Source organism: Gracilinanus agilis, chromosome 4 (genome assembly GCF_016433145.1).
Source record: "Gracilinanus agilis isolate LMUSP501 chromosome 4, AgileGrace, whole genome shotgun sequence".
Taxonomy (NCBI): Eukaryota; Metazoa; Chordata; class Mammalia; order Didelphimorphia; family Didelphidae; genus Gracilinanus; species Gracilinanus agilis.
The window spans coordinates 108,470,640-108,491,916 of NC_058133.1; the positions used below are offsets into that span (position 1 = coordinate 108,470,640).

The window sequence follows — 21,277 nt, forward strand, 5'->3', positions numbered from 1 at the left end:
TCTCTCTCATGGTCCCTTCTAGCTCGAAAATTAGACTATTTCTGGCTACTACTACTCCTTGATTTCACCCTACTATAAGCATCTTTGATTGGAGTCAGAGAATCTGGATTCGATTTATAAATTTATCACTTAATAACTGTGTGACTTTAGGAAACTCACTCGACTTTCTTGAGCCTCGATTCCCCTCCATATAAAATGAGATCTTGCATAAGTTGAGGAGGCTAGAGTATGGCTTAGAAAAGCATTCCTCTGATAAAGATCTGAGGGTTTAGTGCACTATAAGCTCAGTATGAGTCAGCAATGTGACATCAATGGCATGACTTTAATGCTATTAGAACTCTCAGACTACAACAACAAGATATAACTAATGGTTTGAGAGAGAGCGAAATCAGCTCACTCACCAATGGTCACACAACCAGCAAATGTCAAGGCAAGACTTGAACCTAAACCTTTCTGATTCCAAGTCTAACTTGTTAATCACTATGTTCCATTAATGAGGCAGCTAGGTGGTAAACTAGAAATATCACTAAACCTTTAGTCAGAAGAACCAAGTTCAAATCTGACCTTAGATACTAGTGGTATGGCCCTGGGCAAGTCATTTAACCTTTGTCTTCATTTTTCCTCATCTGTAAAATGGGAATAATAATAGCACCTACTTCCCTGGGGTTGTTGAAAAGATCAAAGGATATATTTGTAAAAAACACTTTGGAAACTGTAAAACCAATTATTAATTTTTATATCAATGTGACATTGCAGCCAGATAACAAACCTGATTCTAGGCAGCATTAAGGTAGGCAAAGCTAGAATGAAGGTCGAAGTACTGTTACACAGAATTTTATTGATCAGTCCAAATGTGGAGTATTGTTCTGGGTGTTAATGTTTTAGGAAAGATATTGACCAATCGAGTCAAAACCAGAGGAGAGTAGCCAAGATAGGAAGGAGACTCAAGACCATGCCATTTGAGGATTAGTTGTAGAGACAAGGTGTGTGTGTGTGGGGGGGGGTGTGTAATAGCTGTTTTAAAGTATTTCTTTTTCAGAGGCAGCTAGGTGGCTTAGTGGATAGAGCAGCAGGCCTGGAGTCAGGAAGATCTGAGTTCAAATCTGGATTCAGACACTTCTTAACTGTGTGACCCTGAGCAATTCACTTAATTTCCTTTTTCTAGCTAGCCCTTGTCCCCTGTGAAGACTGAATCAAACCTTTTTTGTTTATCAATCCGCAATTTTTAAATTAATCAGTCAAAACTTAAACATCCCTACTTAACACTAAGTAAGAGAGTTCACAAGTCACTTTCTAAAGTGGGTGACAAATCCAGAGACCACTGCCCCATCCCTGAGCAGTGGTAGGCAAATTAAAAGACTGCAATTGGTTCCTAAAAAGTGGAGGAAGGGACAGGAAAGGACAAGGAAAAAGGACTATAAAAAGTCCTGAACTTCCTGTCCAGGAGAACTTCGGGCTTCACCTTTGACCTTCAAACTTGAACTTTGGCTCTTGGACTGCTTCTTGGAGGACTGCTCCTGGATCTTCTCCTTTGGCCTTCAGTGTTGGAGGACTATGCCTTGAGATTTGGCCTTCAGTCTTCTCCTTTGGAGTTTGTCTTGGGTGGGTGAGTAGCTGACCTTCCTTTCCTGGCTTCTGGAGAGATTGGATCTGGAGATCCCTGCTGTGGAAGTGGATTCCTTGGTGGAACTCTAGCTGAAGACACCACCAGATGTGGGGAAGCCCCTGAGGCACTGAACCTCACTTCATCTAGCTACCTCTTTCCATTTTCTCTCTTTCTACCTCTTTGTAAATAAAGCTACTAACAGACATTTTTGACATAAGTTATAATATCTTTAAATCAGCCTCCACAATGTTACTTTAGAACTTTCATATTTAACATAAAATCTAATTTTAATTTCTTACATCCCCTCTGTTTTATAGTTGTTATTAAGAAAGAAAGTAAAAAGTTTTTAAAATAACAATAATAAAGTACTGTATTTTAAGGGCTGTCCTGAGGAAAAAAATATTTTTATCTTTTCTGCTTGGTCCTAGGGGACAGAAATAGGAGCAATGGGTTGAAGGTGTAGGGAAGTAGATTAAGACTTAATGTCAGGAAAAACTTCTTAATAAGTATATTATTCAAAAATTGCATGCACTATTTGACAAAAACTGCTGGGAAAATTGGAAAACAGTATGGGAAAAATTAGGTTTAGATCAACATCTTATAGCCTATACCAAGATAAATTCAAAATGGGTAAATGATTTAAATGTAAAGAGTGAAATTATAAATAAATTGGGTGAACATAGAATAGTTTGCCTATCAGATCTGTGGGAAAGGAAGGAATTTAAGACCAAGCAAGAGATAGAGAACCTTACAAAATGTAAAATGAATGACTTTGATTATATCAAGTTAAAAATCGGTGTACAAACAAAACCAATGCAACCAAAATGAGAAGGAAAGCAACAAACTTGGGAAAAAACTTTTATTACAAAACTCTCTGACAAAGGTTTAATTTCCTAAATATATAAGGAACTAAGTCAAATTTTGAAGCCATCCAGCAGCTCCACGAAGATTCCTAGTGGGTAGGACACTCAGAAAGGGGAACCAAGGACTGAGTGAAAATGGGTTACCGGTTAAGGACTAGTGGAAAGAGAACATAAGGTGAGAATAAAGACATACAGACATAGAAAGTTCTGGCATAAGGTAGTCAGACAGTGAGTAAGCTCTGGTGGGCAAGAGCTTCATCCTCAACTGCCATATAGCTACTTTTATAGGGGGGAAGGGGAGAGGCAAGTGGTCTGATACATCAACATTATGAGATAATCATCAGGAGATACAAACTGGATACTAAGACAATACCCAGATTAGGAGTTCAGATTTGGCCTTAGGTGTCTAAGGTTGTTTGATACATATATCAATTGATTATTGGAAGTAAAATAAGGAGACTGAGATAACTGACCAGTCTTCCTGAGTGTAGCCTTAGAGAAGGGCTAGGAATTTGGCAGGGTTGAGGTTTAATTTAACTCAAGGTTATAGAAATCAATCATAAGCAATAATACAAGAGTCAGTTTTTGAGCACTCTTAAAATAATATCACAATTAATGTATACCTGGATTGCTACAGATTTCCCCCCCAAAAAAATAAATAAATAAAAAGTTGCACGGGTTGCATTGGAAGATGGTAAGTAGACTCACTAAAATCCTTGAAATGGGATTGCAGTCAGTGGGATTGCAGAGAGCATTCTGGCTCAGGTACCCATTGGACTAAAACCCCTTACAATTTTAGAATGGCGCTCTTCTCTCCTATCCTCTTTCTTTCTTTTCCTCATCTGAGAAATCATGGGGTTGCACTAAAGCATCCCTGAAATTTCTTCCAGCACTAATATTCTCTGCTTCCAACTCCTTTCTACTTAAAACAATTTCCTCTCCCCTCTCCTACCTTTCCCTCATCCAGTTCTTCCATTTCCCCTCTTCAGGACTTGGCTTCACATTTCAACAGGACTTTCAGGTCCAGGAATCTGAGGATCTTGTCCAGTACCTAGTAAGCATTTTACTGTATTGATTCCCACTGAAGAGCAAGGCAGGTAGTTCTGAACTGAGTCATTATTCCTTGCCAGCCAAAATGGGGGAAGGAGGATCATCTTTGGATCAGTGTTTTTGGTTTTGTTTTTGGAGGGGAATTACAGGAAAAAGGGGGTGAAGTAGTGGTGTGCCTCTTTATTTCATATATAGAGTTATTGTGGCCCTAATTCTCTATGTGAGTTTAGGTAGAGAAAATGATGAAAGGAAACAGTCAGAAACATAAAATCAAATATGATCCATCCTGTGGGCTATCACTGATGAATAATAATTCAGTTGTTTATTTTTAAAGTATAAACTTAACTTTATGGGGAATATTTCCCCTCCTGTTAATAGTAAACTTTAATCTCATCTCTCTAAATTATTTTCTTATTGTTTTCATTGTGCTTATTTATCTTTCAATATTTAAAGAATCTATAAGATGGACCTCCTATATATATATATATATATATTTATATATATATATATATATATATATATATATATATAAAACCAAGTAGTCTTAATTGTGTACTGTAGGAAAAAAATCTTTACATTGTAACCAACTGATGATAAGTCTCTGCTTTTTTTTTTTAATCCTTAACTTCTGCCTTAGATTCTTTTTTTTTTTAATTTTTTAAATTTTTTTTAGAAAAATTTTCCATGGTTACATGATACATGTTCTTACTTTCCCCTTCACACCCCCAATACCTCCCCCCATAGCTGACAAGCATTTCCACTGGTTTTAACATGTGTCATCAATCAAGACCTATTTCCATATTATTGATAGTTGCATTGGTGTGGTCCTTTCGAGTCTGCATCCCCAATCATGTCCAAATCAACCCAGGTATTTGAGTAGTTGCTTTTCTTCTGAGTTTCCACTCCTGCAGTTCTTCCTCTGAATGTGGGTAGCTTTCTTTTTCCATAAATCCCTCAGAATTGTCCTGTGTCATTGCATTGCTGCTAGTACAGAAGTCCATTACATTCTATTTTACCACAGTATATCAGTCTCTGTGTACAATGTTCTTCTGGCTCTGCTCCTTTCACTCTGCATCAGTTCCTGGAGGTCATTCCAGTCCACATGGAATTCCTGTCTTAGATTCTTATCTGTTCCAAAGCAAAAGTCTATGAAGACTAGGCAACTGAGGTTAAGTCATTTGCCCAAGGTCACACAGCTAGTAAGTGTCTAAGGCCATATTTGAACCCAGGATTTTCCATCTCCAGGTCTGGATTTCAATCCACTGAACCAACTAGCTGTCTTCCTTTATAACTCTTTAAAATTATAAATTGAAGTAACCTATTCCTAGATCTAGTCAGCTCTGTACACCTTCCTGGAGACCCAAGACAATAGAGCTGTAAGGGATAAGCAATGGAGGTTAAGTGACTGGCTCAGGGTCTTACAGCTAGGTGGAGGCCAAATTTGAACCCAGGACTTCCCATCTCTAGACCTGACTCTCCATCCACTGAACCACCTAGCTGCTTCAAGCCTTTCCACTTAGACTGTAAGGGACCTAAAAGGTCATCTTACCCAACTCTTTCTCTTACAGGTGCCCAGAGTGGACAAAAGACAGACTCCAAATCATACAGGTAAAAAGTGGCACAAGGCAGGATTTGAATCCTGGTCCTCAGTCTTCAGACACAGCCTTTGCTGGGCTTCTATCTGATGTGAAAGCTTGCTGCAGATATTGCCACAGGCACACTTTGAAAAGCCCAGGTCACCTCCAGCCCATGATATTTTTAGGGACTAAAACTCCCTTGGAATTTATGTGTGTGAGTAAGATTTTTTTCCACCTAATCATAGATCAATGTAAAATTCCAGACACAAATTCCATGTACTTCACATAGTCTAATTTGCTTTTGTAGCTGTTTACATTCTTCAAAATCCCCCTTAAAAGAGGATTATAAACTTGTCGTGTCTTATTCATCTTTATATCTGTTTTCCTCACCCTCAGCAAAGTGAGTGATCCACAGTAGGTGCTTTATAAAAGTTAATGAACGAATAAATGTACTAGAGGTGATTTCCACCTCATCGCAACGGGCTGAGCATCCAATAACCCTTTCTTTGGGAAGTTCTTCCTTGGGTCTGATCTGAATAGCTCAACCCAGAGTCTCAGTCCGTTTCCTCCCGCTGTCTTGGTTGGAGAAGCAGACAGCTGGTGACCCCCAGCCTCTATTCATAGCAGCTCGGTGAGGTCAAAAGGAGGAGGAGAGGGATTTTCAGGGGTCTCAGGTCTCCGCAGCCGCCATTGGGTGGGGGCAGGGCCATAGCCCAGGTGGTAGGGGCGGGGCCAGGGCCAGGGCTAGGCTGGGAGCATCCTTCCCCTCCCCGTGCGCGCTCCCTTCCTCCCTTCAGTCCCGTTTCGGCGCGTGCCCTGGGAGGAGGAGGAAGGAAAGAGGAAAAGGAGGAGGAGGAGGTGGCGCGCACGCAGGGTGTTGGGGGCGCGCCGGCCGGGCCCCGGGGACGCGCACGGGCTGGTCTCTGCCCTAATGCGGCTGGCGGCGAGAGGCGCTGCAGGCGTAGAAGGGGACAAGCGGTGGCCCCGGCAACCGAGGACCCTAACCGCTCCAGAACCTGAAGTGGAGCTGGAGTTTCAAGCCCTGCGGGGAAGGAGGTAAGGGAGCTCTGGCCCTGAGGGGCGCGGGCGTGGGGGACGGAGGGAGAATGTAGGGCTTCGGAATGCTGGACAGAGACAGCCCATCTCCATCCCGCTTTCGTCTACCTCTCCATCAGCCTTGCCATTCCTCACTGCCCTCTTGACCACTTCCTCACTCCCTTTCCCGTCTCCTGTCTCCATTGAAGACTGCCTTCTTCACCATCATCTTTACTGTTTCCATTTTCACTCCCCATCCCCCTTCCTATGTGTCTCTCCCCATCCCCCTTCCTATTCGTCTTCCCATCCTCCTTCCTATCCATCTCCCATCCCTCTTTCTATCCTCCCCATCCCCCTTCTTATACTCCTCCCTAACCATTTCCCCATCCCCCTTCCCATCTATATCTCCACCACCCTTTCTATCCTCTTTCCTATCCTTTTTCCCCGTTCTGATTCCCCATCTCTGTGTTCTTCACCTCCCTTTCCCTTCATTTACCCTGTCCTCTTCTATGTATTTCCTTATTGCCCTCTTTTATCCCTCTCCTCTCTTCTGTCTACCTCCCATCTCAGGTCTTATTCTACAGTCCTCCCTCTATTTACCTCTCAACCCTTTCTTATACTTTCCCATCATATGTCAGCTCTCTCCTTGCCCTATCCTATCACCTTCTAGCCTTCTCACTCAAAGCTCTCCATGGCCTGCCTCTACCAGTCCTTTCTCTCCTACTTCAGCCTCACTCTTTATAACATCTTTCTACCACTTCTTTCTATACTCTATCCCAGTCAACTACCTAGTGCCCTCTTGAATCCATCTTCTCCTGGTCTATATCTTTCCTTTTCAACTAAAGCCCCTCAACTCTTTCTTGGCTGATATTACATCCATCTATAACCTTCTCCATCCACCCCCTCTAGCACTCTTTTAAAACACATTACTGCCACTTAATTTCCTTATCCTATCACCTCATCCCTCCCTTAGTGTTTCTCATCCTTCTCTTTTCCTATCCTTGGGCCTGGGAATAGGAAGACTGGCTTTGCTTTGTTAAGAGCTTCTGACTGTAACCTCCTTCCCAATGCCTTGTGCCTTTGGGGTACAGGATGTGGAATATGCCTCCCTGCTGTTCCTTCCCTGCCTCCAGGCCCTCTGTACCAGCTGCTCTGACTGCCTTAGGAGTCTGGTGTGCCTTTTGGTTGGACTTTGTAGTGGGATAGAGTTGTGTGTATGTTAGTGGGCCGGAAGGCAAGGAAGATCCTAATGGATTTACAAATTATTCCAAGTTCTTGTTCTGAGTCTTGATGGGATATAATGGGATGAAGGTTTCACTGGTGTTTTGGTGTAGTTAGGATTTTTGGAACATGACTGTTTCCCCAACCACAAATAGAGCCATGATGCCTTTGTGTGGCCCTCAGGGCTGGGAGTGGGCAGAGTGCTGAATCATTTAGACTTCCATCATATGCAGCCTTTTGCTATATACTATCTCCCTATCTGGTCCCCTGGACAAATTTAGGTCCAAGATTTTACTGATTTCCGTGTGTGTGTGTGTGTGTGTGTGTGTGTGTGTGTGTGTGTGTGTGTTTATATGGGTATATGGGGTGTATGTGTAGAGGGATGTCCCAACCTACCACCCTGGAAGAACTGATCACAATCCTCTTTCCTCCTCATCTCCTCTTGTATTTCTGATACACAGTAAACTACTTGGTGTATCTTATCCATTCTTGTAGTCCTAGATAGTGTATACTAGGGAAGTGGCAGGGGGTGTCAACAAGACCTTAGAAGAGAGCAGATCTGGATTTTTGAGGTCTTGGGAAGGTGAGGATGAAGCACTCATAGGAGTTAAATTATTTGCATTGAGCACAAAGTGCCAGACTGATGCATGACCCACAAAAGTCAAAAGACCAAGGAATGTAGAGGGACTCCTGAGGACAGAGACAGGGAGTCCAAGGAAATGTTAGAGGTGATGAGAAGTCTGACTCATGCTTCCTTTTGTTCTGATCTCCCTAGCATTCCTCTTTAAGAGATGTCTTCTGGCCTCCTAACTTCCCACTCCCACCCCCTTTGGATACAACTGGAACTTATGTGTGTGAGAGGGAGAGAGAAAGGACCTGAGCATATCCTGAGCCTTAAAAATCATGTTTACCCTCTTTGAAACAGCTAATAAATCCTAGAGGCATAAAAGGAGGATTTTGTATAATCAATAAGGTGACACTTATCCTCTTTGGGTCCTTATTTCCTCATTTGTAACATGAGGGTTTTTGACTAAATGGCCTTCTCAGATCCCCACCAGCTCTAAATTTCAGGTCCTATGTAAGCAAAATGCAAATCCAAAGCTGCCTTTCTACAACTCACCTATTTTAGGTTGAAATAGTTTGCCTCCTCAAACTCTGGTAGGAAATAGATTACTGACTGCCTCCTGCTTTCAGGTGCCCAGGTCTGCAGAATCTCAGAAGGCATGGATTTTTTCCATAATGTTCCCAACAAGTGGTTCAGCTTCCACTTAAAAATTACTAGCATTGAAGACCTGGTTGAGTGGTCACTGGATTTAATTAGGTTCAGGCTTTGAATCCAGACTGCTACTTACAGAGGCCTTGTGCAAGTCATTTAATCTCCATAAGTTTCAGTTTCTCATATGTAAAATAAGCCCTGGAATAGATGATCTGATGATGTTTTATTTTCTTACTCTAATTCCTTGGACTGTTGACTTCATTACTTCCTTTGGCAGGTCATTCTGTCTTTAGATAGCTCAAATGTTTAGGCAGCTTTTTCCATAAATTAAATGAGAATCTGACTTTGTAGCTTCAACCAATTGGTCTTCCCTGTAGGATCTCTCTGAAAAGGGGAGTAACTATCACCTCATAATGAAGTTGGCAGTTGATTGAACCATGATTCTGATGGTGAAATGATTAAATTTTTTAATTCTATTCAACTGAAATTTTATTGTGTCTGTCTGATCAGGACTCAGGTTGAATGGGAACTTGTCATCATCCTTCCTGGGTCCCAGCTACCTGATTGTGTCATTGACCCCTCTCCCTTGCTCAGAATCTGCTATTCAAACACATTGGGATGTCAGTCAAGGAACATAGAGAGAAGACCTAGTTCCGCCAGCTTTGCTAACTAGTTTCTTTATTCTTTTGCTGGATTGAACTGAGCTTAGTTTGAAGTTTTGGTGACACATGGATGATGTAGCTACTGTCTTCGAGCTGAAGTTCCTATATTTTGACCTCTGTGGTTGAGGTTGGGACTTGACTATGCAGTGACTGAGTTTCAGGCTTCTAGGGTGCTGATCACTTGTTTTGTCCGATTCCTTGCTCCACTTTCCTTCCTCAGCCATTAATGCATTAAGATCTCTGAGTCTCAGTTAACATAAAGAGATGGGAGGGAATCGAAGAACTCTGCCCTTAGGAATAAAAAAATGCTTAGAAAATAAAACTGGGTGAATTAGCCAGATCCCATTCTACTGGAGAAGGCAGATACAGACTCAAGTGTTTCTACATTCCCTACCTTTAGACAGTGGGGGTCAAACTTAAATAGATATAGATCCTTGTGGGTCAAATCAACACTACCTATATTGTATTTTATTAAACATTTCCCAGTTACATTTAATCTGATTCAGCTACTTAGGCATTTTCTGGGAAGCCTCTGTTTTAGACAGAACAACTAAAGGAGTTGTTGGGTTACTAGTATTTTTATGCTCATACAATCAATGCTTCCACTTCCCTCTCAGGTTCTGGTATAGTTGGTACTATCTGGAAATGTGGGTTGAAGTTGCAGTGATAAGTTAAATTTGAAAGCATGGCTGACTATTGGACTAGACATTCAGTGACTGGTGGAGAGATTTCATTGTTGGGGGGAGCATACATAAACTCAGGATATGTCTCTTGATAGGATCCTAGATTTTCTGCTATTGGGATAGGGCAGCTTCATCCATTTCAGATGCTAGCCAAGTTTCTCACATATACCAATTCCTGAATTTGTTTGTATGCCAGCATCTACTGCCTTCTCCAGCAGCAAAATCTTTGCAATTAATGGGGTCAGCTCCTTTCTGCAGAGGGGTCTGTCTTTTACCTCTATCTCCCTCCTTCTCCCTTCAACAGTCCATAGGATCAGTCAATCATTTTCTTATTCTGAATTTCTTATGAGCAGAGACCTATCCTGGTTGCAACAGAGGAATTCCAAGGAAGGAGACAGTCCTTGCTCTCAGGAAGCTTTCAGGGTAGTTGAGGAAACCTGGTCCTTGCCATCATGGAGCTCTTCCAGATAGGATGCAGAGGAAGAAGAAACAGGAGACATAGAATCATCACTTTAAAGATGAACAAGATCTTCCAGTGCTGTAGATCAGCCTTTTTATTTTACACATAAGGAACCTGAGACTCAGAGAGGTAAATGACTTGCTCAATATCACAAAGGTAGTAAGTGGCAGAATTGATATTTAAATTCATGTTTTCTGACTCTTTCCACTGCCCACATTTCTGGACAATACAAATGAACAATAAATGCAGAGTAGGCTCTCTATATAAATGTTGAGAGGATGTAATTTAAGATAGTGGTCACAATTAAATGGGAATAATCAGAGAAAATTTGATTTAAGAACAGCTGCTTTTAGAAAAGGAAGAACATGGATTGATAGGAAGTTGGCCAGAGGTAACGGTCCTCCTTTTATCTGGCTAGGCTTAGACTAAGTGCCTGATCCCAGGTTACCCTGCACAACACTGACTGAGCTGAGAGAAGAACCCAGGAGGTTTCTATCTGATCTCTGGATAGTACGAATAGATTTTTAGGAAGTGAGGTCAAAGCTGTCTTTCTATACTTTGAATAGGCTGGAATAGATTCCTAGAATTGGGTCCCACTGTGATCCCAGGCCAGGTGGATTGAGCTATATCCAGGTCAGGGATGTTTGATGTTAAACTGTCATTTGCTCTTGGATCATGTAGTTGAATTTTGGGGCTGACTAATGCCTGGTACATGGTAGGCACTTAATAAATGTTTGTTGATTATTTGAAGTATCCTTAACTAAACTTCTGATAAATGGTAGAATATGTAGTTTCATGTATTGGGTCTGGAGGTCAGTGAGGAGAAGGTTAAGGTGGAAGGCTCAACCTGGTAGTTGGGTAGGCGTAGTGCCAGCTCCTCTGCCCATCTCTGTTGCTTCATTCATTGACCAAGTTCTGACTAGGGCTATTCTAAACCACTCTTTGTCCTCCCTATAGTTAGTGTTTGAAGGAATATTGCAATCAATCTATTAGTTGCTAACTTTCTTAGAAAGTTGCCTGAGGCTCAGCAAAGTTTAGCAACTTACCTAATACTTGCACAGTGTCAAAAGCAAGACTAGAATCTAGGATTCCTAACTCTAAGTTCAACACCATGTCCATTGGGCTATCCTGCCTCTGCTTGAAGGAACAGGGAAATGAGATAGTTTGAGAGTTGGGCCAGCTAGACAAGCAAAAAGTCAGTACAGTATCCTTTAGGGGCAAGTCTTATATGGATTCAATTAAGTAGAACAACTAATATACAAGGCATTCGGCTATGTGATAGGGATACCCAGATCTAACTCTCTGAGACCTTAAAGTCTAAAGAGGGAAAGGATAAGTACATGAATAACTGGTACAAAGTGAAATAGAAAGGTAAAGGATCAGTCCAGGTAAAGTATTGTGGGAAATTTAAAGAAAGAGGAGTCTCTTTCACCTGGCAGTGAGTGAGAGGGGATAAGCATCATGAAGAAGTAGCATTGGAAGAATGGAAGGACTTCAGCAGTTAGGAGGAACTTCAGGCCTTGAGAAGTTGTGAGAAGGAAAAGAATGAGGGAAATAGACTAACTGACTTTGGCCAGTATGCAAAAAATGCATATATACCGACTAGGTTGCATTGTAGAGGATTGGACTTGGAGTCCAAAAGACTCAAGTTCAAATCTAGACTCAGGTGCTTACCCTGAGACCCTAGTTAATTCATTTAACTTTTCTCAGCTTTAGTTTCCTCATCTATAAAATGGAGATAATAATAGATCCTATCTCACAGAGTTATTCAAAGGATCAAATAAAGATAATGTGAAGTATCTTGGAAACCTTAATGTACTACTTAAATGCTGGCTATTATTATGGAGCGGCTACTAAGTATCCCTCAATGTGGAGATACAAAGGTAGTCAACTCAGTCCCTGCTCTTAATGAATTTATAATCTAATTGGGGAGGGAATGATGCGTCAAAACATTTTCCTGAAGGGGACCTGTGTAAAGGAGGTACTTGGCCTTCCAAAAATAAGAGATCAACATGGGGCAGAAAATAATGGAGTGCTAAATTGTGTGGCACTGCAGACATGTGCTATTCAAGTTTTAAGGACAGTGAAAGGAAGGCTTCATGGAGAAGCTAGGACTGGGGGTGGGGAGTATTTGAACAGGTAGAGAGGAAGGCATTCCAAATAAGGGCAAATAATGTGGAGGGTAGGTCTACAGATGAGAATGAGCATGAGCATAGGAACTTAGCATTGCAAGGAACCTCAAGAGTTATCCAGGCCAATCTTACACCAAATGCAGAAATGCCCTCTAGAATATCACTGACAGATGACTGTCTAGCCCAGGGGTCGGCAACCTTTTTGGCCGTGAGAGCCATAAACGCCACATTTTTTAAAAGGTAATTTCATGAGATCTGTACAGTGCTCACAGTGCGCGCTCCTGTAACAGCACCTGAAAAAAAAATGGATTTTATGGCTCCTGCAGAAAGAGCTACATCTGAATCAAAACAACTCTGAGGTATCACCTCACACCTAGCAGATTGGCTAAAATGAAAGAAGGGGAGAGTAATGAATGTTGGAAGGGATGTGGCAAAATCGGGACATTGATGCATTGCTGGTGGAGTTGTGAAATGATCCGGCCATTCTGGCTGGCAATTTGGAACTATGCCCAAAGAGCTATAAAAGACTGTCTGCCCTTTGATCCAGCCATACCATTGCTGGGTTTGTACCCCAAAGAGATCATAGATAAACAGACTTGTACGAAAATATTTATAGCTGTGCTTTTTGTAGTGGCAAAAAACTGGAAAATGAGGGGATGTCCTTCAATTGGGGAATGGCTGAACAAATTGTGGTATATGCAGGTGATGGAATACTATTGTGCTAAAAGGAATAATAAACTGGAGGAATTCCATGCAAATTGGAGAGACCTCCAGGAAGTGATGCAGAGTGAAAGGAGCAGAGCCAGAAGAACATTGTACACAGAGACTGATATACTATGGTAAAATCAAATGTAATGGGCTCCTGTACCAGCAGCACTGCAATGACAAAAGACAGCTCTGAGGGATTTATGGTAAAGATGCTACCCACATTCAGAGGAAGGACTGCAGGAGAGGAAACATATAAGATAAACAATTGTTTGAATGCATGGGCTGAGGTGGACATGAATGGGAATAGACCCTGAACAAGGACACATGTTACAACCAGTGGAAATGTGCGTTGGCCATGGGTGGGGGGAGAGCGGGGGGTGAAGGGGAAAGTAGGGGCATAAAGTATGTAAACAGATTAAAAACGAATATTAATAAATGTCTAATAAAAAAAACAGAAAGAGCTACATCTGGCCCTCAAAAGAACCAGATATGGCTCAAGAGCCATACATTGCCGACCCCTGGTCTAGCCACATTAAGAATATATATTAACAGTGAGGAGAGGTCATTACCTCATATAGCAGTTTACTTCATTGTTAGATCTTTTGTATATTGCCCTCAGATTCTTTCTAATTGTGTGGCCCTGGATAAGTCATTTAACCCTGCCTGCCACAGTTTCTTTATCTGTAAAATGAACTAGAGAAGGAAATGGCACACCGCTCCAGTTATCTTTGCCAAGAAAACTCCAAATTGGGGTCATGAAGAGTTGGACATGACTGAAGTAATCAAACAACAAATATTGAGCTGAAATCTGGTCTCCAAGCTACACCGAATAAACCTAATTCATCTTGAACATGTCTATATTCTGGTTATTTGAAAGCATTGTTCATGTCATCTTAACTTCTTTCCTTAACCCCAAAAGGGTTTCTTTTTTTAAATTCAGTTCGATAGTCTTGGTTTTTTCTTCAACCTATCCACCACAATCCCAGTCACCCTCCTCTGCATTTGTTCTCCCTTTTCATAGCCCCTCCTAAGAATGGGTCTCAGAACTGAAAATAGCATTCCCAATGTAGTCTAACCAGAGCAAGATACTTCCCTGGAACTAAGCACTACACTCCTTATAATAGAGCTCAATATTGTATTAATTTTTTTGTTTGCTTTTTAGTCAAGCTACACTGTTGACCTTATGTTAAATCTGCAGTCAGCAAACTCTTTGAGTTCTTTTTCCTAAGTAAACCATGATTGGTCAGCCATGTCCTTCCCTCATTGGGATAGTTTTATAACTTATTGAAAAGAAGTTGGCTGACTTAGGATCCTATATTTTTATCACCGTCTTCCTTCTCCCAGTTTTTCCTACCCACGGTGGCTTATAGTAACATAGGGAGAGAACTTCATTTTGGAGTCTGGAGCTTACATTTTCAATCCATCTTTAACCAAAATCATTTCCACTTTTGGCCTCTATGAGTTTCAGGGCTTGCTTCCATACAGTGAAAAGAGTAGTGATTCCCCTCTCACTGGAAGTTTTCAAATAGATGGGTGGCCACTCTTCAGAGTTCTTGTAGGAGGGAATTATACTCTGATAGCCTACATGGCCATGGACCCATTGAACAGTCTATTGAAGCCTGTGGGCCCCTTCTCAGTAAAATGCTTTAAAATAATTCCATGGGCTGCTAGGTAGCTCAGTGGATTGAGAGTCAGGCTCAGAGACAGTAGGTCCTGGGTTCAAATCAGGCCCAGACACTTCCTGGCTGTGAGGCCCTGGGCAAGTCACTTAACCCCCATTGCCTAGCCCTTATTGTTCTTCTGCCTTGGAACCAATATGTAGTATTGATTCTAAGACAGAATGTAAAAGTTTAAAAAATAAAATAATGATATGAGATGCTAATCCAGAGTAGATGCAAGGCAATCTCAGAAGGAAAGGATAATGAAAATAATGTAAATTTGTTTTCTTCCCATCCTGGTTTATGAACCATATGAAACCCATACATGGGCCTAAAGTTAAGAACTCCTGGCCTACAAGTACCTTCCAACTCCAGAGTTCTGTGATTTTAATACATTCTCTACCTCCTCTCCCATCACATACGTTGTTCTCCGTGATACTCCTCTTTTCTCTCTTCTTATTTCACTTTCATTCAAAAAGAGAAGAAAGTGCCTGCGAGGATATGGTGGTGAGGGTCCTGTGACATCATCTTCCAACCCCCTCTCCCTCCCCCTCCAGTCTCCTCCTCCAGGAAGCAGCTGCTTCAGCATCTGTCTCCTCCTCTTTCACCTGCTCCTTTTACCCCTCTTCTGCTGCCCCTCCCTCAGTCTGCCCCTCCCCACAGCCACCCTGGCAGCCCCTCTTTCTATCATTATGATGCTAATTGTGTTGTTGATTTTTCCAGATCCTGGAAAGAAAGCCCCAATCTGTTCTAATGAATTTAATTAGAGAGGGGCTTGGAGGTCTTCAGAAGCTCTAACCAGGATCACAATAAACAGAGCTAAAGAGATAAACAGGCGCCTCCTCCCTTCTCCCCCCAGCTCCCCTCCAACCCTGATCAGGGACAAGCTGCCAGAGATTCCGTTGGCCGCCCTGCCTCCTGGGATAAGAGGATCCTGGCTATGGGCCGGACTGGGGCTTAATATCTTCTATGACGGAGTGGTGCCCTCTTGCACATGACCCTGTGTTCTATCTCTCAACGATGTTTTGAGTTGTATTCCAAGCCCACTTCATGGGTGGTGAAGGGGAAGGAGTATGGAGAGTGGGCCTTCTAAGCAGACTTGTCTTCACTTGTCCTTACCACCATGAACAACTATTTACTGAGCACCCGCTATGGGCAGAGTACTGTGTGGGGCACAGAGAAATATTCTCTGTACTCAAAGACCTTGAAGTCTACCTGGGGCAGACAGGGCTATTTAGTGGGGGGAAAGAACAGTAAAATAAAGCTGTATAAAGCTACCCAGAGAATGGTAAATACTAGAAGAATAAAGACAGGGGCAGCTGGGTGGCCCAGGGGATTGCGTACCAGGCCTGAAAAACGAGAGGTGCTGGGTTCAAATTTGGCTTCAGACATTTCCTAGTTGTGTGACCCTGGGCAAGTCACTTTGTATGAATATGATATGGCTTAAAGACAACAGAGACCACCTAAGTGAGCAGGGGCAAGTTTAATCTTTCTCATGAGAAAGGGCAGATGCTCAAAATGGCAGTGCACCTGGGAAGCAGGTGCTTATATAGCCCCTAAGGCAATACCCCTCACTCCACTTCTCTCCCAGTTCACCATTGACTGGTGACCATGGGCACTCACAGTCTTGACGCAAAGTTCTAGCCCATCATAACCATCTTCCTATATTTTATTCATTATATGGCAGGTGGAATGACCTTTTCTTCAACTCAGGCTGGCTCAAGGTGAGAGTAGCTTTTTTGGGGGAAGATTAGGTGCTTACTTGGAGAATAGAAATTTGGGTACTTACTACTTCTCCTTTGAGAGAAGTCCACCATTTTGTATATTAGTTCTTTCACAACTTTAACCCCAGTTACCCAGCTCTTACCACTTTTCTGTCTTGGAACTGCCTTGGAATACTTAGTATTAATTCTAAGACATAAGACGAGGGTTTAAACAAAAAGAACAAAGGGAAAGGAGAGAGCACTATGATCTGAAGAGGTTGGGGGAGGTTTTCTGAAGAATAAGGAGAGGAAGAGGAAAAGTATTCCCAGAAAAGGAGATGAAAGGAACTAAATGATGAAGTAAGACCCCAAAGTAAATTGTAGGAAGAATGATAGAATGTCATGTACATAGCAGAGGCTTTCACTAGCTGTTGTTCAGTCATGACTGACTTTGTGACCCCATGGGCCATAGCCGACAAATGCTCTCTATGGAATTTTCTTGGCAAAGATACTGGAGTGGTTTGCTATTTCCTCTTCCAGTAGATTAAAGCAGAGGTTAAGTGACTTGCTGAGGGTTGCACAGCTAGTAAATATCTGTGATCTGATTTGAACTCGGGCCTTTCTGACTCCAGGCCCAGTGCTTTATCCACTAAGGCATCTACCTGCCTCATCTAGGTTTTCATGATAGCCTCAAGCTGTTACCAGCACTTTACCTGGTTTCTCATTTAAGACTATATCCCTAGAACGGTGGAGGAAAACAGGAAGGAAGGGTTGGTTCTCTGGCCAAGAAGGATAAGCTTCTGCCAGAGTCCTATCTTAGCCCTCCCAGCTATTAGTGCCTTTTACTCTGGGACTGCCTTGTATCCACTTTGGACATATTCTGCACAGATCATGTTGTATTAAAATTTTGGCTCCTGGAGGGAAGGGACTGGTTTTGCATTTCTTTTTATCCTCAGTGCTAAGTGCAATGACTAATATATAAGTACTTCATAAAAGCTTGTTGACCAATTGATTGACCAAGCCAATTACTATAGATCAAGTCTAGAAAACATTGTAGAAGGATCATAGATTTAGAGTGGGAAGAGACCTAAGAGCTCATTCTATCCAGCCTGCTTATTTTACATGAAGAAATTGAGAATAAAAGAGACTGGATGACTTGTCCAGGATCATACCGTAAAGTAAGTGGCTGAGATACGAGTTTGAACCCATCTCCTCTAACTAAATCCACTACTCTAGATTCCTACTGTATCCTACAGCTATCCTTAGAGAGAGCACTCTGTGAGCATGAGCACTGGACCTGGATTCAGGGAGATGTGAAATTTTAACTCACTATGCCTACTAACTTTGAGACCCTGAGACAGTCCCTTAAACCTTCTTGGCTTCCTCCCTTTTCTGGGAGATGGGTTGTATCCAATGACCCTTCCAACTCTAAATCTGATTTCCTAGAGAGGAGAGTTAGAATGCAAATTCTTGCTTTTGGCACTGGCGGTTGCTAGGATGGCCAAGAAGAGAGAGAGTGAGCCTTCTCAAGGTGAGTCCCAGTTTGTGGGCACAAATACTTAAAAAAAAATCCTTGTCTTCTGTCTTAGAATCAATACTAAGTATAGACTCTAAGACTGAAGAGCAGTGACAACTAGGCAATTGAGGTTAAGTAACTTGCTCAGGGTCACACAGCTAGAAAGTGACTGAGGTTAGATTTGATCCCAGGACTTCTGTTTCCAGTCCTTGCTCTCTATTCACTGAGCCACCTAGCTGCCCCAAGGCACAAATACTCTTTCTTGCTAATATTAGACAGTTTCCTTCAATCTTACATTTCTTGGAACACTCTGTGGGAATTCCCAGATCTGGGGTCAGTAGGTTTCATGCCTTTCTTCCACTTAGTGTACACTAATGAGAATCCTGGGGCAGTGTGCATGCACTGGTAACAAACAAGCTCCTACTTTCAATTCAATTAAATTCAACAAACATTTATTAAGCTGTTTAGAAACAGGCAGGAAGGAGACAGGGTTTCATAGATGTAGTCCAGCTGTAGAACCAACAGAATCATTCTTTTAAAAAAATTCTTATTGATAGCTTTTGTTTTTATGTCACTTTTTTTAACCCTCACCTTCCATCTTAGAATCAATTTCATCTATAAATGAAATATTATCATCTAAGGCAGAAAAGCAGTAAGGGCTGGGCAATAGAGACAAAGTGACTTGCCTAGGTTCATACAGCTAAGAAGTGTCTGAGAAGGTCATATTTGAACTGAGGACCTCCCATCTCCAGACCTGGTTCTCTATCCACTGAGCTATCCAGCTGTCTCCTATTATGCCACTTTCTCCATTGTAACCTTGAGTAAAAAAGAGTGAGAAAAAACAATTGAGCACAATTAACAAGTCCATCAACCAAGTCCAGCATTTTATGTACAGGCAGCGTTCCATACCTACAGACCCCCATCTCTGTAAAGAGGTGAAGGAAGTACCTTCTACTATCCTGATCAGTATGATTGCACAGCACTGAGTTTTATTTTGCTATTTTTCCATGCATGTTGCTGTAGTCACTGAGTGTGTCATTTTCCTAGTTTTTCTTACTTTACTTTGCAATAATTTCTCTTTATTCTTTGTATTTCTCATTTCTTCCAGTCAGATAATATTCCAATACATTCATGAACCACAACTTGTTGAGTCATTTGAGGATGCCTTCTTGGACTAGATTTCTTTCTACAAGGCCTGCACTGCATTGCTACTGAGAGGGCAGTTTCTTCCATTCCTATATTCTTACCACCAGCCCATCTCTGGTAGAAAGGGATTCTGGGGATTCTGATTTCCCCCTCTCCTTCTACCTTTTCCCTCTTGGCCTCAATGTAGACCCCCCCCCCAACTAGTTTACCTGAAGCAGAAGTTGGGCATTTCAAACAATCATTACTATTATATATAATATATATATATAGTTATAATTATTATAGGATCATAGGATTTAGACTTAGAACTCCACCTTTGAAGTCATCTAATATCTTTTATCTTACAGACGAGTAATGTGTTTTTTTTTAATTTGACCTGGATTTTCATTTCATCAATGTGAGTGTATTTATGGTATGAAAACACTCTCCTCTAATATAATACAGAATGGCAACTTATCCAAAACATAAATGTTTTCCATAACTTTCCATGACTTATAGTTCAAGAAAAATGTCTGCAGCACTGAAAGGACTTAGCTCTGTGTTAGAGTCAGGACCTGAACCAACTATTTTATAGGATATTTCAATAATAAAAATAATGCCTGAGTTATATATGGTTTTAAAGTTTACAAGTCAGTTTATATAATTAGCTTATTTAAACTAGTGAGATAAATACTATATGTTTTATTTTCCATATTTTAGATGAAACTGAGGTTCAAATAAAGTAGGTTTCTTTTTAAAAACCCTTATTTTCTGTCTTTGTAACAACTCAAAGACAGAAGGGCAAGGGCTAGACAAACAAGGTTAAGTGATTTGCCCAGGGTCACACAACTTGAAGTGCCAGAGGTCAAATTTGAATCCAGATCCTCCTGACTCTGGTCTGGTATTCTATCCACTCTGCCATCTAGTTTCCCTTAAGTGAGTTTCTTATGATCACACAGTATCAGGGGAAAGCTTCTAAGAAAATAAGAATCACAGTGTTTGTTAGAAAGAATTGTATATATATTTTTATCCATACCAAGGAGTTTTGAAAATTATTGCTTGATTATAGAGTTTGAGGTCTGATAGTGTTATGTCCCTCCATTACTACTTTGTTTCTATTGTTTCCCTCAACATTTTAGACTTTTTGTTTCTCCTAAATATGAAAGAAAAAAGTGCTGAGTTCAATAATATAGTTGCTATGGTATGCTGGTACTAAGTAATAAGGGAGTGCACATTAATATCATAATTACTATTATATATGTACATATATATGCACACATACATATATATAGTTCATTGCAAGATATGCTTTCTCATTGGTACTATAGTCATGGAAAAGTCTATAGAACTCAACATCCTCCTCTGAGAAGGAGCCATCTCTGCCCCTTCCTTCTCCTCTTCCTCCTTCTTCTCCTTCTGTCTTAGAATTAATACTAAATATTGGTTTCAAGGCAGAAGAGCAGTAAGGGCTAGGTAATTAGGGTTAAGTGACTTTCTAGGAAGTGTCTGAGGCTGGATTTGAACCCAGGACCTCCCATCTCCAGATCTGGTTCTCTATTCATCGGGCCACCTCACTGACTACCCCTGGCCCTTCCTTCTTACATTGCAGTGATGCTGTGTAGACAAATGAAATTGATGGGTAAATATTCAAGGATGCCAAAGAAGTAGAAAGTCCAGGTGCTGGCATTAACTTGGGTTTTATCTGTGATAGGGAACATGGAATTGGACTGAATTTCAAGTATGTTTTCTCCTTGGAGCATCCTTTCTTGTGAGAACAGCCTTAGTCTTAATATTTGGCATAGTGATAGTTTATGCATCTGGTTTTTTTTCCTTCCAAATCTTTCTGGGGCTGATGTGTACTAACCAAGGAGTGAACTTGACTATATCTATTAAGAGAAGAGGCACTATGAGAGAGAGGGGAGGGGAGAGGAGAAGAGGGAGGGAGAGAAAGAGGAAGAGGAAAAGGGGGAGAGGGAGAGGGAGGGAAGGAGTGAGGGGGAGAGAGAGAGAGAGAGAGAGAGAGAGAGAGAGAGAGAGAGAGAGAGAGAGAGAGAGAGAGAGA

At 41.5% G+C, this 21,277-nt stretch overlaps 1 protein-coding gene across 1 annotated transcript in view; it reads left to right on the forward strand.

Annotated features, from left to right (window-relative positions):
* The first annotated feature begins 6,027 nt into the window (after positions 1–6,027).
* Positions 6,028–21,277, forward strand: part of NFASC (neurofascin) — a 248,354-nt gene continuing 233,104 nt past the window's right edge. The window contains exon 1 of the mRNA XM_044674931.1: positions 6,028–6,152. Within this exon, the coding sequence (XP_044530866.1) occupies positions 6,028–6,152 (125 nt within the window). The remainder of the gene's footprint in view (positions 6,153–21,277) is intronic.